The sequence below is a fragment of the Beta vulgaris genome, chromosome 9 (genome assembly GCF_026745355.1).
Source record: "Beta vulgaris subsp. vulgaris cultivar EL10 chromosome 9, EL10.2, whole genome shotgun sequence".
Taxonomy (NCBI): domain Eukaryota; kingdom Viridiplantae; phylum Streptophyta; class Magnoliopsida; order Caryophyllales; family Amaranthaceae; genus Beta; species Beta vulgaris.
The window spans coordinates 44,954,858-44,970,683 of NC_079210.1; the positions used below are offsets into that span (position 1 = coordinate 44,954,858).

The 15,826-nt window shown below is 32.6% G+C and overlaps 1 protein-coding gene across 1 annotated transcript; it reads left to right on the plus strand.

Annotated features, from left to right (window-relative positions):
* Positions 1-9,449: 9,449 nt before the first annotated feature.
* On the plus strand, positions 9,450-15,491 carry LOC104903989 (protein CHROMATIN REMODELING 35). The gene is made up of 5 exons (XM_010692153.3): positions 9,450-9,501; positions 12,120-12,478; positions 12,738-12,913; positions 13,050-13,232; positions 13,689-15,491. The coding sequence occupies exons 2-5, from the start codon at positions 12,133-12,135 to the stop codon at positions 15,489-15,491; spliced, it is 2,508 nt and encodes an 835-aa protein (XP_010690455.2). The 5' UTR covers positions 9,450-9,501; positions 12,120-12,132.
* The last annotated feature ends 335 nt before the right edge of the window (positions 15,492-15,826 follow it).

Consider the following 15,826-nt stretch of genomic DNA (forward strand, 5'->3'; position numbering starts at 1 on the left):
CTAATCCTTGAAAAGCGGGGAAACTTGGTGTCATGCCGTGCTAGCTAGCCCTTGAGAGGTGATACACATACACCCAGTGTATATGTGGACCAAACATAAACTTTCAATGAAAAGTTGCCACATCATTGTTAGTAAAAAAAAAAAAGAGGGAAAAAAGGGGGGGGGGGATAATTTGGCTGATGGTGCCACAAAGCATGGTATGGCGGGACAAATTGTTATTGGTGCCCAACATGCAATTAATGCATATTAGTCTCACCAACCTGCATTTAATGCATATTACTCCCACTAACCTGCAAACTGTAATATAGGTTTTGATTACTAAGTAAATGTATGTTGTTACTAAAAAAAATACAAACTTAAAATCGTTTGAACCTGCTTCGTTATTAATGCATATTATTCCCACCAACCTGCAAACTGTAATATAGGTTTTGATTACTAATTAAATGTATGTCATTACTAGAACACTTACAAATTTAAATTCGTCTGAACCTGCTTTGTTATTAATATAATTGAATATTTTAATTTATATAATATGTTTTACTTTCAATTTTAATTATCATATAAAGGATTCAAATGTTTCCATTGTATTAACAAATTTTATATTTCTTCACGATACAAAAAAAAGAAAAAATTAACGAGGGAAAAATGTGGCACTAATGGCAAGCATAAGATTCGAACTCCAGACCTATTAGCCAGAAAAGCGCTTTCATTGTTAACCTCACCATGCTAAAAAGTGGATATATTAAATAATTATAGTATGCACAACCGTTATTTGCAAACTGTAATAAAGATTTTGATTACTAATTAAACGTACATTGTCACTAGAACAATTACAAACGTAAAACCGTTTGAACCTGCTTTGCTATTAATATAATTGATTTTTGATTTTTTGTTTATATAAGTTGTTTTACTTTCAATTTTAATTATCATATAATGGAATTCAAACAAGGTTATTAGGATCGCGATCTTACTTTGGATCGGTAAGGGCATATAGGTTCGGGTCGTTGGATCCTACTTCAAACATTTTCTGGATTGGAAAACTTGATGTTTGGTTATAAACTGAAAGCTTAAATTCTTAGTCTCTTACTAATCTGTTGCTGTTAAATACAACATTTTGTCAAAATTAACAAATACTGATGCAATTTACGAAAAAAGTTATATAACGTTTTTTTAAATAAAACTTAAATGTTCAAATACTTTATTTATGGTTTACTATAAGTCACAATAATAATTAATCTTGTTGTACACAAATGCTAATTCTCGATCAATTGTTAGCCTTTAGAATTGAAATTATGCTCCTTAATAATAATAAAACTACTAAATCTCGATCAATTGTTTGACCAAAAATCGAAATTATGCTCCATGATATTATTATTAGATGACTTTTTGTTATAAGACACTACTTGTGCATTAATCTTGTAATACACAAATACCAAATCTCGATCAATTGTTTCACCTAAATTTGATATTATGTATAAATAAATACTTACAAACTAAAAAGTAACCCTCGAAATACTCTATGCTACTATACAACCACCCAATAATAACGACAAAAGCTTAAGTCGAATGGTTAAAATTAAACATTAAAGGGTTAAAATTAAAAACTGAAGGGTTGTAAAGAATAACAATTGAAATTCAAATAATAGTTATCGACTTATCGGTTACTAAAAAATGTCACGTTACGTAAAAACAAATACAAATAAAGCAAAAGGTTCATATAACATATTTATAATGAAAATTAGATATTTGATATTGGTTACTTTTTGTAAGAAGATCTCTAACTATTCTTCGTTTTATTATTCTTTTTTCCAATCATGTAAGGAGATTAGTAAATTGTTTCATTAAACAATTCATTCACTACTCATCAGCATTACTAATATATGTGATCTTATTCTTTAATATTGATATTAGACAATAGGTTATTATTAGACACTTCAAATGATCTTTTATTATAAAGGTATAAATGTTTTTCATTATATTCTAATATAGAATTGTAAAATAATTATCATCATATCACAAAATTGTATAATGGGGTACTATTTCTTCTGCCATTTTGTCTATAGCATATTCATTCATTTGAAATCGTAATGTCTAAAGGTTTTAAACAAATAAATTGTGGATGGTTCACAAAATATCCATTTGGAAAAAAAGAACAATGATTATCTTTTGAGTAAAAACTACAAACATGTTATTACAACTTGCTACTTGAAAAGATAAAAGTGCCACTACAAAATGTAAAAAGACTAATTTTCTACTACAAAAACAAAAAGAAGGGGTACTAAGCTAATAGCAAGCATCATGAGATCCGAACTCGAGACCTAGAAGTCAGGTAGACGCTTTCAGTGTTGTTGTTGTAACCAAGTGGGCGGGATATTCACCATGCTAACAAGTTGATGTATCAAATAATTATAGTATACACAACGTTATTTGCAAACTGTAATAATATAGGTTTTGTTTACCAATTAAATGTATATCGTTACTATAAAATTTTTAAACCTAAAATCGTTTGAACCTGTTTTGCTACTAATTTAACTGGTTTTTTTTTATATATTTATTTTTTTACAACAGCAACACTGAAAGCATCTGCCTGACTTCAAACGACTATAAGTTTGCAATTTTTTAGTAACAGTAAACATATTATGTAATACTCCGTATTTTTAGTAAGTTATTAATTATAATTTTTAAGAGAATTTTATTTATTAAAAAGGTTTATTATTAATTATAAAGGTTTTATATAAGCTTTTATGATATATTATGAGATTTTCTAATAAATTCTAGCCTAAATTATATATTGGGCTTAAGTTTACAAATTATAATCCAAGTAGTTAGTTTAGTAGTTGACGATGTTTCTCAAAAGAAAGTCAGAAAAGATTTACAAAAAAAGAGAAAAAAAAAGATTTATAAAAAGAAAAAAAAAATTAGCGCATGCGACTAAGAAGTTAAACGTGTGATAAAGTTTTGGTTATTTGTTTCCTTTTTGCTTATCCTTTAGTTATTTTACCTTATATAATGATGTACTATGGGATAATTTATATCTTTTTCTAATCTTAGTTGGATAATCGTTAATATTAGTTAGATCTTAGCTAGATTAGTTTATCTTTTTCCCTAAATTCATCTTTTAGTTTTCTAGTCCTATTCCGATTCTACCTATCCAACTAGTATAAATAGGGGTCTCCATCCATCATATTCTTCACACCAAATTTGAGAAATAAATCTCTTTTCTCAAGTTTAAACTCTCTCTCTCTTAGCCTACCATTTCTCTGCTGTCCTGGTAGTATTTAATTTTCAAGGTGCGTGTATATGTAGATCTTTAATAATTATTTTGAACCTTAGTATCATGTTTTTAGGAAAATATTTTGGATTGAAATTCATGTTTTTATAAGTTTCATTAATTATGAACTACATGTGTTCTGTATGAACATGTTTGAATGTTTATTAATTTTATTATTGTTTGAATCATGCCTTTAGTTCAATATTATTATAAAGTTTGATCTTTGAATCTATATTCATATAATTTACAAAGTTCGATATTTAAATGCATGTTTAAATATTTACAAAGGAGTTGTTTTGAATTATTATTATTTTTCAGAAGTTACCTCTTAAGCAAGTTATCTTTTTATGTCTTTATATGGCTAAATTTATAAGTAGTACTTACTATTCTTTTTAAGGGAGGATTATTTCATAAGGATCTTTAGTAGATACATGATCTTATATGATCGCGATTATAAAGAGGCGACGACTTGTTATTTATTAGCAAGAACGGTAGCTATTATTATTTACGCAGACAACGACTTGTTATTTATTAGCAAGAACGATAGCAATTATATTATTTGCATGTACTTTTTGTATAAGTCATGTGGACAAGGTAGTAACCCCTGTAATAGACTCAGTAAGGAATACTAAACTGGGGGTGTACACACTTTAGGAAAGGTACCTAGGCAAGGAAAAAGGATTTTTATCAAGGTTATCTACTTTATATTATACAAGTTTTATCAAGTATCCAGAAAGGTTTTTCGAAATTAAATATTTCAAATGTTAAATTAAATAAAGTGTTTAATATTCCTCATATACATGTACTCAATATTTTTACTGATACACTTTTATTTGTTTTGTTTTATGGCTTTGTCCTGTGATGACGCTATTTTGGCGAGCAGAATTTACAGGTTGATATGATGCATACTTCATCAGGGAGAGCTAGTGAGGAATCATAACTAGTCAAGGAGTTGTTATTTTATTTTTATTATTGTTGTCATAGTTGTATAATAAAGTTTATATTAATAAAGAGGAGTTATAAATTTAACTTATTTTTGCTGCGTTAGTTTCAAGTTCAGTTAGTAGTTAGTATTAAAGCCTTTAAGGTTATCACGTAGCTGTAATACTCTCGAGTTTCTCAAGGAGTTTTACATTAAAATAAGTTTTCCAAAAGAGGAAAATTTGGGGGTGTTACATTTTAATAGTAACACAAACCTATATTATAGTTTGCAAAAAAAAAAAAAAGGATTAAAATGATTCTTTTTTAAATTTGTAGTAACACTTTAGTTTTTTCTGATTTAGAATCAAACATCAAGTTTTTCAGTCCATTAGACGTTTGAAGTTCATTATATGATAATAAAAGTATAACATATTATTATTTTTAAAAAAAAAATCAATGATATTAATAACAAAATAGTTTCAAACTTTATAAGTTTGCAATTTTTTTAGTAACAATATAATCATTTTAATAGTAATATAAACCTATATTATAGTTTGCAAAAAACGGTGGTGCATAGTATAATTACTTAATGTCTCCACTTCTTTACATGGTGAATACCCGCAATCTTGGTTACTACAACTACAATGAAAACGCGTTTATGGCTATTAGGTCTCGAGTTCGAATCCCGTGCATCCCAAATTTTAATCCCCATTAAAATGATTTTTTTAAAACATTTGTAGCAACATATTATTATTATTATTATTATTATTATTATTATTATTATTATTATTATTATTATTATTATTATTATTATTATTATTATTATTATTATTATTATTATTTTATTATTATTATTATTATTATTATTATTATTATTATTATTATTATTATTATTATTATTATTATCTCTTAAGTCAAACTAAAACCATGTTTTAACAACTTATTGCTTGAAAAGACCAAAGTGCTACTATAATTTTGGAAAAGACTTAAGTGCTACTAAAAAGTAAACAAAATTATAAAAAATATTTTTTATAGGAAAAAAAATGTAGGATCCTACGATCCAAAAGGACATGATTGATCCCGAACCTGCGGTTCTACAATGATTGAATGATCCTCCGATCGTATCCAAATGGATTTTTTTTAATTCTTTTAGACTTAAGTTATATATTATTTAGATCATAAGATATAGACTTAAAACCATTTGGAAAATCAATTATTAAAATTTATTATATTCCGACCTTTAAATATTGTTATCCTGTTTACACCTATTTGATATATGGATCTTACGATCCGATCCTACAAATCCGATCCTCCTTAACTTTTAGATTCAAAGTAGGATTCACAACATTGTTTAGCATTACGAATATATGTGATCGTATTCCTTAACATGAATATTAGACAACATATTATTATTATTATTATTATTATTATTATTATTATTATTATTATTATTATTATTATTATTATTATTATTATTATTATTATTATTATTATTATTATTATTATTATTATTATTATTATTATTATTATCTCTTTAGTAAGACTAAAACCATGTTTTTACAACTTATTGCTTCAAAAGACTAAAGTGCTACTATACATTTTAAGATTTGAATCGCGATTTAAATAACTTTGTGTGGAAGTAATAGCAAGCATGGGATTCGAACTCGAGACCTCACAGCCATAAACGTGCTTTCAAGTTTGCAGTTGTAACTAAGTGGACGTGATATTCACATTAGGGAAAAAAAGGAAGGGCGGCGCTTTTTCTACAAGCGCAGCCCTACGTAACAGAAGGGCTGTATTTTTTAATAAAAACGCAGCCCTTCACTTAGTAGGGATGCGCTTGTCAAAAAGCGCAGCCCTTCTTACATTCAGAAGGGCTGTGCTTTTTCTACATACGCAGCCCTACTAAGTGAAGGGCTGCGCTTTTTTAAAAAAGCGCAGCCCTACGTAACAGAAGGGCTGCATTTTTGAAAAAAAACGCAGCCCTTCACTTAGTAGGGATGCGCTTGTCAAAAAGCGCAGCCCTTCTTACATTCAGAAGGGTTGTGCTTTTTCTACAAACGCAGCCCTACTAAGTGAAGGGCTGCGCTTGTTATAAAAAGCGCAGCCCTTCACTAGTAGGGCTGCGCTAGTAAAAAAAAGCGTAGCCCTTTATGGGCTTTTGTATATTAAAAAGAAACTTCACTCGCTCATTTCATTCGCGCGCTCAATACAAAACCCTAAGTTCTCTCTCCTCCCTCTCCTCCCTCTCCCTCAGCCGTCCTCATCATCCCTCTCTCTCATTCGTTTTTGAGTTCGTCGATATACATCTGTGCAAACCCTAAGATTCCATCTGTGCTTGCGAGTTCGTCGATATACATCTGTGCAAATTCGTTCGTCGATATACATCTGTGCAAACCCTAAGATTCCATCTGTGCTCGCGAGTTCGTCGTTCGCTCAACCACCGTCGTTCGTCTCCCTCAACCACCGCCGCGAGTTCGTCGTTCGTCTCCCTCAACCACCGTCGCGAGTTCGTCGTTCGTCTCCCTCAACCACCGTCGCGAGTTCGTCGTTCATTCTTGTGTACAAATTCGTTCGTTTCTTCCATTTCGATCTATGTATTTTTTTCTTTAATATTGTGAAATTAATTATATATTAATTTCTGTTTTTTTTTTGTAATTCTGATGTAGATCTATGTTTTTTTTTTTTTTTTTTGTAATTCTGATGTAGTTTTTTTTATATATTAATTTCTGTTTTTTGGTTTGTATTCATTTCTTTGGTGTATTTTTCTGTTTATTTCGATGTTTATAATTTTGATGTTTTTTTTTTTTTTTGGATTATGCAAATCTATGCTTCTACCATTTCGATGTTTTTTTTTGTGGATAATGCAAATTAGTATTTGCTTATATGACATAGATTGAACTACAATTTGTGTTGTTTAAACAATATCAATATGAGTAGATATATTTAGGAGTAAAAAAATACAAAAAAAAAAAAAAAAAAATTTTTTGGGGTCAAAAGGGTTGCGCTTTTTAGGTAAAAGCGCAATCCTTCTAAGCTTGAAGGGCTGCGCTTTTTAGTAAAAAGCGCAGCCCTACTTGAAAAGTAAAGGGCTGCTATTGAAAGGGCTGCTGTCAAAAAGCGCAGCCCTACAGGCCATTTTCAGCGCAGCGTTCTTCATTTTTCCACTAGTGTCAACCGTGATAACAAGTGGATAAATTAAATACTTAGGAAACAACACTGTTATTTGCTAATTATAATATAGGTTATGTTTGCTATTTTAATGTGTAGCGTTACTAAAAAAATCACAAACTTACAAATGTTTCAAATTTATGGTTCAAAATTTTATTATATATATATAATCTGTTTTAATTTGAATTTTAATGGACTCCAAACCTTTTCTGAGATCATGATGCAAATTTGAATTTGAATAGCTTCCCACCTATCATAGGTGGGTACTCGAAACCTTTTCTGGATTGAAAATCTTGATGTTTGGTTCTAAACAAGAAACTTAGTTTCTCACTAATATGTTACTGTCATGTCATTGTGATTAATCTAATGTCCATTTTTTGTTACTAATCAATAACATTATGAATAAGATGAAGCTGTCGAAACATATGGATAAAACAGAGGATTCATAGTAGAAGATGGTGAAGATGAAGGTAATATAAGAATGATCTGAAGAAAAAAAAAATAGAATCCTTGTTTTTAGTTTTAAACAAAGGATTACTACAAATTCAAACAAAGAGAACTTTTGTAAAGCATATCTTTGAAACAAAGACAAACGACACATTATTTAGAACAAAAAATTATCTCTCGAGAATTATATAGTTCATATGAATTTACGTAAAACAAACGTTTTTTTAAGCAAAACATGAATAAACAATATCTTTAAAAAAATATGCATATAATACAATACGAAAATTTACAATGTAGAGAAAAATAATAATAAAATTAGATTATTCGAATATTATAAAAAAAATATACATTGTATAAAAATAATTGAATCCAAGAACCTGAATACGATGAAAATAATCGAAGAGAGAGAAGAGAGAAAGAGAAACCCAAAAAAAAAATTACTGCCAAAAAAATGAGGTGAGAGAATGGGTTAGTTGGAAAATTAAGAGCATTAATTATGCCTTGAAAATACAAATCAGATTTGAAAGTTGTTTTCATTTGAAATTCAAATGAAAATTCTGAAAACACATATTTGAGACCCAAACAACAATAAAAAACTGCCACATCATTGATGTATGTTTACCTACGGGCAATGCTACATCTATCCGGTGGATAGTTAACCCACTAGAAATAGAGCATTAAAAAACTATTAGAACTGATGAGTTGAATTCCACTATCTTTTTATTTCTATTAGTAGTGGGTTGTTGACCCACTGGGTAGATAAAGTTTTTTCCTTTACCCACAATACATACACTGAATGTATATATAGCATTAGAGGTGGGCATGGGCTGGGCCGGCATGAGCCCGCTCGAGGCTTGGCTTGGCCCCCTGTCCGCTACGTGGGCCGCGGGCCTATCACAGTCAAGAAATTTTATTTCAGGCCCGCACCGGCACGAGCCCACGTGGGCCGGCCCGCGGGCCAAGCGCTCCTTTTTCCTTTGTTTTTTAGCCTAAAATTGTCAAAAATACAAAAAAATAACATAAAACATGGGCCAGTCCCGCATAAAGCATGAGCCCAGCTCGCGGGCCGTAGACAAATTTTGAAAATTTTAAGCCCGACCCGCCATTTACCCAAGCCCGCGAGCTGAGCCCGTGAACAGACCCGACCCGACCCATTCCCACCTCTATGTAGCGTTTGCCCCAGCCCGACCCATGCCCACTTCTATGTAGCGTTTGCCCCAGCCCTTTAGGCTTAAGTATACCTCCAAATTTGCCATGTTAGTTGTTAGGCATGTAAATAGGTTATGTAAATTGTAAGTTTCCAACAAAAGACTAAAAGACTAAGTGTGTTTGGTTCAATTTTAGTAAAGGAAAGGAAGGGAAGAGAAAAGAAAAGAATGGAAGAGAAAGGAAAACACCTTAACTTCTCATGTTTGGTATAAATTTTCTTTTTCCTTCCAAATTCCTCTACTTTTGAGAAGAAAGAAAAGTGAAACTTTATTAAAGAGTTTTTCCTCCCAATTCCTTGAACTTCCTTTCACTTAATTTTTTTTAATAAACCAAACATTGAAAAGTAACAATTTCCTTCCATTTCCTTTCTTTTCTTTCCAAATTCTTTCTACCAAACAAGCTATTAGTCCTTCCTCCAGTATAAAAAACAAAAAAAACCATTCTTGAGTCTTGACTCTTGAGGAGTACAAGCATTTGGTGTGGTGAGTACGAATTACTAATTTCTCTCTCTGCTTACTTCATCTTTCAGCATTTTAAACTCAATTACTTTTCCCAATTTGTTTATAATTGTGGTGCGCGATTGATAATCACCCGAAGAAGCAAAAATGTTATATGGGTGCATGAGAAACCAAAGTTTTGATGAACTGAACTTACGTTGCTCATAATTGGCTTTCTGTTGTTTATCCCTGATTTTTTAGCATTGATACTTTTATATGGGATGTTGGGGCCCACTTTTCATATGTTTATAGTTATGAGAGCAAAACTTATCTGTATGAATTTTATATGATCATAATGCATAGGTTGGTCAGTTGGTGTACGTAATTGATTGTGCTGGGTATATTTGTGAGTTATGTAGTGGTTGTTTGGTTGGAAATTCAGTGACGGATCTAGAAAATATTATTTATTAAGGCAAGAATTGTTTCATTTTTTAATGGGACTCATGATAATTCCATAAGAGAATCCCAAATTTACTAGGAAAACCTTTAAAATGTTTAAGAGCTTATTTGGCTAACCTTTAATGGAAAATTATAACTCTTAAGAAGTAAATATATTATTTGTTGTTTGGTTGGCAAAAACATGAGAAGTAGAACTTCGTAGGAAGTTCTATTTCGTACAGAATGGAGGAAATAACTTACCTAGACCCCTTAGAAAAGTGGAAATTCTCATGGGAAATAGAATTTCCCATATTTTCCTAAGAAATAAAATTTCATGGGTAATGCAAATTCATGAAAAATTATACTTTCCAACTTCAACCAAACATGCCCTAAAATTAAGTAACTCTCGGGCTTTATTTTTGCCACTAGTTGGATAAGAATGTATACTTCTCCAGATTCAAGGTAGTGTTGAAACTCATTTAATTGACTTTAGGAGACTTATTAAGCAACGTTTCTCAATTTTTGAGAAGTATTAGCTTCTTCAAATAATGAAGTAGGCTGCATTTGATTGAGAGTCACTCTAATAAACATTAAATTGAAAATGCCAGTTTTTTGGATGTATGCTAATTGTTTTTTTTTTTGTGTGTGTATGTATAACTTTCTACATTTCCACCTTATCAACATAGTCTTTCTTAGAATTCTTAGTGAAAGGCACTATGAAGAGTACATGAAAAAAAATCAAAGTTTAATATGGAGTAACCTATTGTTTGGAAATGAAGGAATGTAATATTTCAAATTTCTTGTACTTCTTCCAATCAAATAACTTTTATATTTGGAAGTGGTCTTTTTTCTTTGTCAACCAACCATATAAGTTCCATATTGAAAGATTGTGTTGAGGGTAAAAGCTCACCATATGCATTTGGTTTTAAGATGAAACCATAATGTAAATTTATGCTCTGGATTGCGCTCCCTCCTCTGATCTCCTGTCTAGTGTTACCTAATTCGCTATATAATTCGCCTTTTGAATTCGCCAGTTCGCTCAAAATGAGCTAAAAATGAACCAAAACCGACCATAATTCGCTATTCGCGATTCGCGGGGGAATTAGGAAATTAGGTAACACGGCTCCTGTCATAGGTAGTATGACAGCCGATTTTTGGGTTTTGCTTACACTCAATATAAAGACACCCTTGCTTGTTGTGTATCTCTTTGGCCAATTGGTGGTTCATATGAGTATATGGTGTACTTTGTATAGGGGTTGATTGGTTTTTGACATTGTACATTTTGGTTCAAGCTTGGAAGGCAGTGTATGGTCTCATAAGTAAGGTAGAAGCTCTTATGTAAATGTACCAGTCAATAACTTCCACATTGGAGGATAATATGGAAGAATTGTAGCATTTTTGGCTACTTCTACCATTGCTAATTGGTTCTGGAACTAACAAATGCTAGATCATGCTATGTCTTACATGTGAATGAAATGGCGTGTTATTGTGAAGTTAATACTGTCATATTGTGAATGAAAAGACAAAGCCTTTTCTAATACATGTATATAATGTAGATAGAATCTTACACAGGATAGTGTTTAAACTTGTCCTTTCCTCCATGTTTCTCCTGGAGAGGTTGATTGTTTGCTGTGTCTGTTTCGTTATGGTTTAAAAGCATCAAGGAACCACTTATTTTCCTCACATTGCTAAATGTTATTTAACCACTTCTTTAAGTTATTACCTTATACCAAACTGGCCATTAATGTCTGTTTTAATTTGTCTTTGATGGGTATTTGAGAAAATTTTGCCCTGAAAATCAGCACATATGACAGTGAATACATCCATTCTATAGGATTTGAAAGCTTTAAAGAACCTTATGCATCTTTTTATCCATTATGTGAGGTGCATACTTATCTTCAACGTGGTTTACTGTCCTTATTCTGAATGTGACTTAATCCTTTTCCTTTTGCTATGTTCGCTTATGACTTATGAGTGACTGATTCATGCTTGGCTTTATTGATGAACCTTGTAAATAGCTTTATTCAATGTGTCAGTTTTAGAAACTGTATGAGTATGATATATTATATGCACTACTGAATTTCGCTGCTAGAAGCTCTATCAATTTCACATTATAGCAAATGTTCTTCCCTTTGTTTATATTTTGATGTATGCTCTGTATGAATGTACATACCTATATGACTTGAATACTGAAGTTGGTGATTTTATGCTGCTTGGTTTACCAGTAAGCATTAAACCATGCATAACAGGATTGGTTGTGAGAACACTGAATGGAAAGTCTCAAAGTCACAATTCCACAGAAATGTTGGAATTTGGAGTGCAATGATAATTCGTGGGAAGAAGATGAAGCAGATGCAACCTGTAATGTTAACCCAGGCTCATGTTACGGCACTTACTGATCATGGAAAAGTTGAATATACTGATCCAATTGCACTAATGCAAAATCATGCTGGGTTTCTGGCAATGTCAGCTTTACGTGAAGAAAGGATGATTCCGTATCATCCTACTGACCCTACCACTGGAGGCAGCATTGACAAAGTCGATTCAAGCACAGAAGGAGGAGAAGGAGAAGGAGAAGGAGAAGGTTGGCGCTTTTCTATTCCATGACAAGTGCATACTTTATTTTTCCTTTCATAATTTCTCATCTTACTCTATGTGATGACTTTGCAAATTATCGCGGTTAGTATTTGCTTAAATTGGTTTTCGTATATGAAGTTAGACACAACATAGATGCATAGGCTTACTTGACAGACATCCAATACATAGAATAATTGTGTTGGTGATTGTTCCAATTTCAATGTAGAAGCAAATGTATTCCTTTGACATTCCTCTCGGTTGCTTAGGGGCCATCACATCATGTGAGGCAGGAGTCGAACATATTTCTCCCAATGTCACTAAGGGAAACTATATCGGGGTTGAAGAGGATATTGTAAGTCGAGATGAATCTGGAACTGATGATGAAAATGAGGATCTTGACAACATATGGAAGGAGATGGAATTTGCAATGGAATCTTGCAAGGTATTCTTGTTCTGCCAAGTATGTCAGGGAATGAGCATCTAACTTTGAGTATCAACTATCAAGTTGATAGTTTAAAGAGGATAATCCTTGATATGTACTTTATCTGATGATTCCAGTTGGTTTTCTGCGTGACTAGGAATATACTGAGTATCAGTACTCTGATGAAGATGATAAGGACGATGAAGATGATAAGGAAGATGATCAGGAAGATGACTGTCACCATTCTTTTATCTTGAAGGATGATATTGGCTATGTTTGCCGTGTTTGTGGACTTGTGCAAAAGAAAATCCAAGAGATGTTTGAGTTCTTCTACCCAAAAGTAATGACAAACTTCCTCATGTTTTCTTCTTTACATGCATTTATGTTGGACATTACAAAATAAAACTAGATTTAAGTGAATAATTTGCATATGCATACCCAATGATTAGCAAGTGACATCTGATTTCGTTACATCGAAAATCAATGTAGATCTTTTTGAAAGTTCTGTGCCTTTTTTATTGGCATTTCCACGAATATTAGTTGAACTTTGGCTTCTATATGATCATCAATGAATCTTTTGTTACTTAACTAAGGCTTTAATCTCATGAACTTATTTTTGCTGAACTTAACTTATTTAGCCAAAACTTCTTTTAGTAAGTTGATAAGAACTGAGCCTAAATGAAAATGATCATCAGTATAAGGCGTAAGACCCTGTCTTGTGCATGGAACCTTCTTTGGATATGGCTTTACATTAGTACTATCTGATCTTAGGTCTTTCTTTATTTTCATGACACAGCGAACAAGGTCAAATTCTTGTTATCGAAATGAACCTCAAAACATCGAAGATGACAAACTTGATGACCCTCTTCCTGATTGGTGTAAGCAACTGCACATGGATCAAGGTGTAATCGAACTATTAGCTCATGCACATCACATGAAACAGATGAAGCCCCATCAAATTGAGGGCTTCAATTTTCTGCTTAGAAATTTGGTAACTGAGAACCCACACGGTTGTGTTTTGGCTCATGCCCCTGGCTCCGGAAAAACATTCATGATGATATGTTTCATGCAAAGCTATCTCGCTAAGTACCCTTCTGCTAGACCATTAGTAGTCCTTCCAAAAGGAATTTTAGGCACATGGAAGAAGGAATTTCAGAGGTGGCAACTCGATAAAATTCCATTGTACGATTTCTACTCAGTGAAAGCAGCCAATCGCTCACAGCAGCTGAATGTTTTGAAGCAATGGGCAGAGCAGAAAAGTGTTCTTTTTCTAGGGTATAAACAGTTCTCTTCCATTGTGACAGGTGAAGTTACTACCAAAGAAAAAGCTGCTTGTAAAGAGATATTAGTGAAAGCTCCAACAGTTCTGATATTGGATGAGGGTCACACACCAAGGAATAAAGAAACTGACACACTTCACTCACTGATTCAAGTTCAGACACCTCGGAAAGTTGTTCTTTCAGGCACCCTCTATCAGAATCATGTTAGAGAAGTTTTCAACATTCTGAACCTCGTTCAGCCTAGATTTCTGAAGTTAGAGCGTAATCATGTTATAGTCAAGCGTATTATGAGCAAAGTTGAGATTTCAGGTGTCAGAAAACAGTTGACAGGAGCAGGCGATACAGCCTTTTATGACTTAGTAGAGAGCACATTGAGCAACGATACTAATGAACAAAGGAAAGTTGGGATCATAAAAGATTTGCGTGAGATGACAAGCCATGTTCTTCACTATTATAAAGGGGATTCTTTTGATGAGTTACCAGGACTAGTAGATTTTACTGTCTTGCTTAATCTTACACCTAAGCAAAAGGTTGAAGTTGATGAGATGAAGAAAATGAAAGAAAGTAAGTTCAAATGTAGTTCCTTGGGGAGTGCAATATATGTGCATCCTGAGCTGAAGCAGTTATCAGGTAACAACAAAGAAAGCAAACATGAAAATAGTAGGGTTATTATAAGTGATGACGAAATGGACCAAATGATTAAGAAAATGAAGAATCTTAAAGATGGGGTGAAAGCCATTTTCTTCCTTAATGTGCTACGTTTATGCGAAATTGCTGAAGAGAAGTTGCTAGTTTTTAGTCAGTATCTTCTTCCTTTGAAGTTCTTAGAGCGATTGGCAGTTCATGACAAGGGTTGGACTGTTAATAAGGAGATATTCATGATTACAGGTGCATCAACTACAGAACACCGTGAATGGTCCATGGAACAGTTTAACAGCTCACCTAATGCTCGGGTGTTTTTTGGATCGATTAAGGCATGTGGGGAAGGAATATCACTTGTTGGGGCATCACGTATTTTAATACTTGATATTCACCCGAACCCTTCTGTCTCTTGGCAAGCAGTATGCCGCGCATTCAGGCCAGGACAACAGAAAAAGGTGTTTACTTATAGATTGGTTGCAGCTGATTCTCTTGAAGAGGATGATCACTCAACTTGTTTCAGGAAAGAGGTAATAGCGAAGATGTGGTTTGAATGGGATGAGTTTTCTAAGAAGAAGGATTTAAAACTTGAATCAGTTGATCTGGAAGATTGTTGTGATATTTTCTTGCAGAATCCCCTGCTTAGGAAAGACGTCAAAACTTTGTACAAAAGGTTGTGATTTTCACCCCTACATGCATTTAAATCATTTGAAAAAAAATCATGTAGACAGTGGACATATTCAATAACCAATCCTCTCTTCTTTTGCAGGTAATCTGAAGTAGCCAACCTACTTGGCTACTTGCTAGGAGAATCTATTAGTATGCACAAAAGTATGTGCTCTCGAATGATGTTGCTGTGATCGGAAGAAGAAAAACGGGTTTATGTCTTGTTCGTTTTTGAGCTTTTTTTGTCAAGAAATGGGAGATGCAAGCTCAAACGTGTTCATAGTAGTTCGTTTATGCACAGTTTGTAGTTTTGTATAGCTCAATAGATTATGCAGGAAGAGAAGCAGCA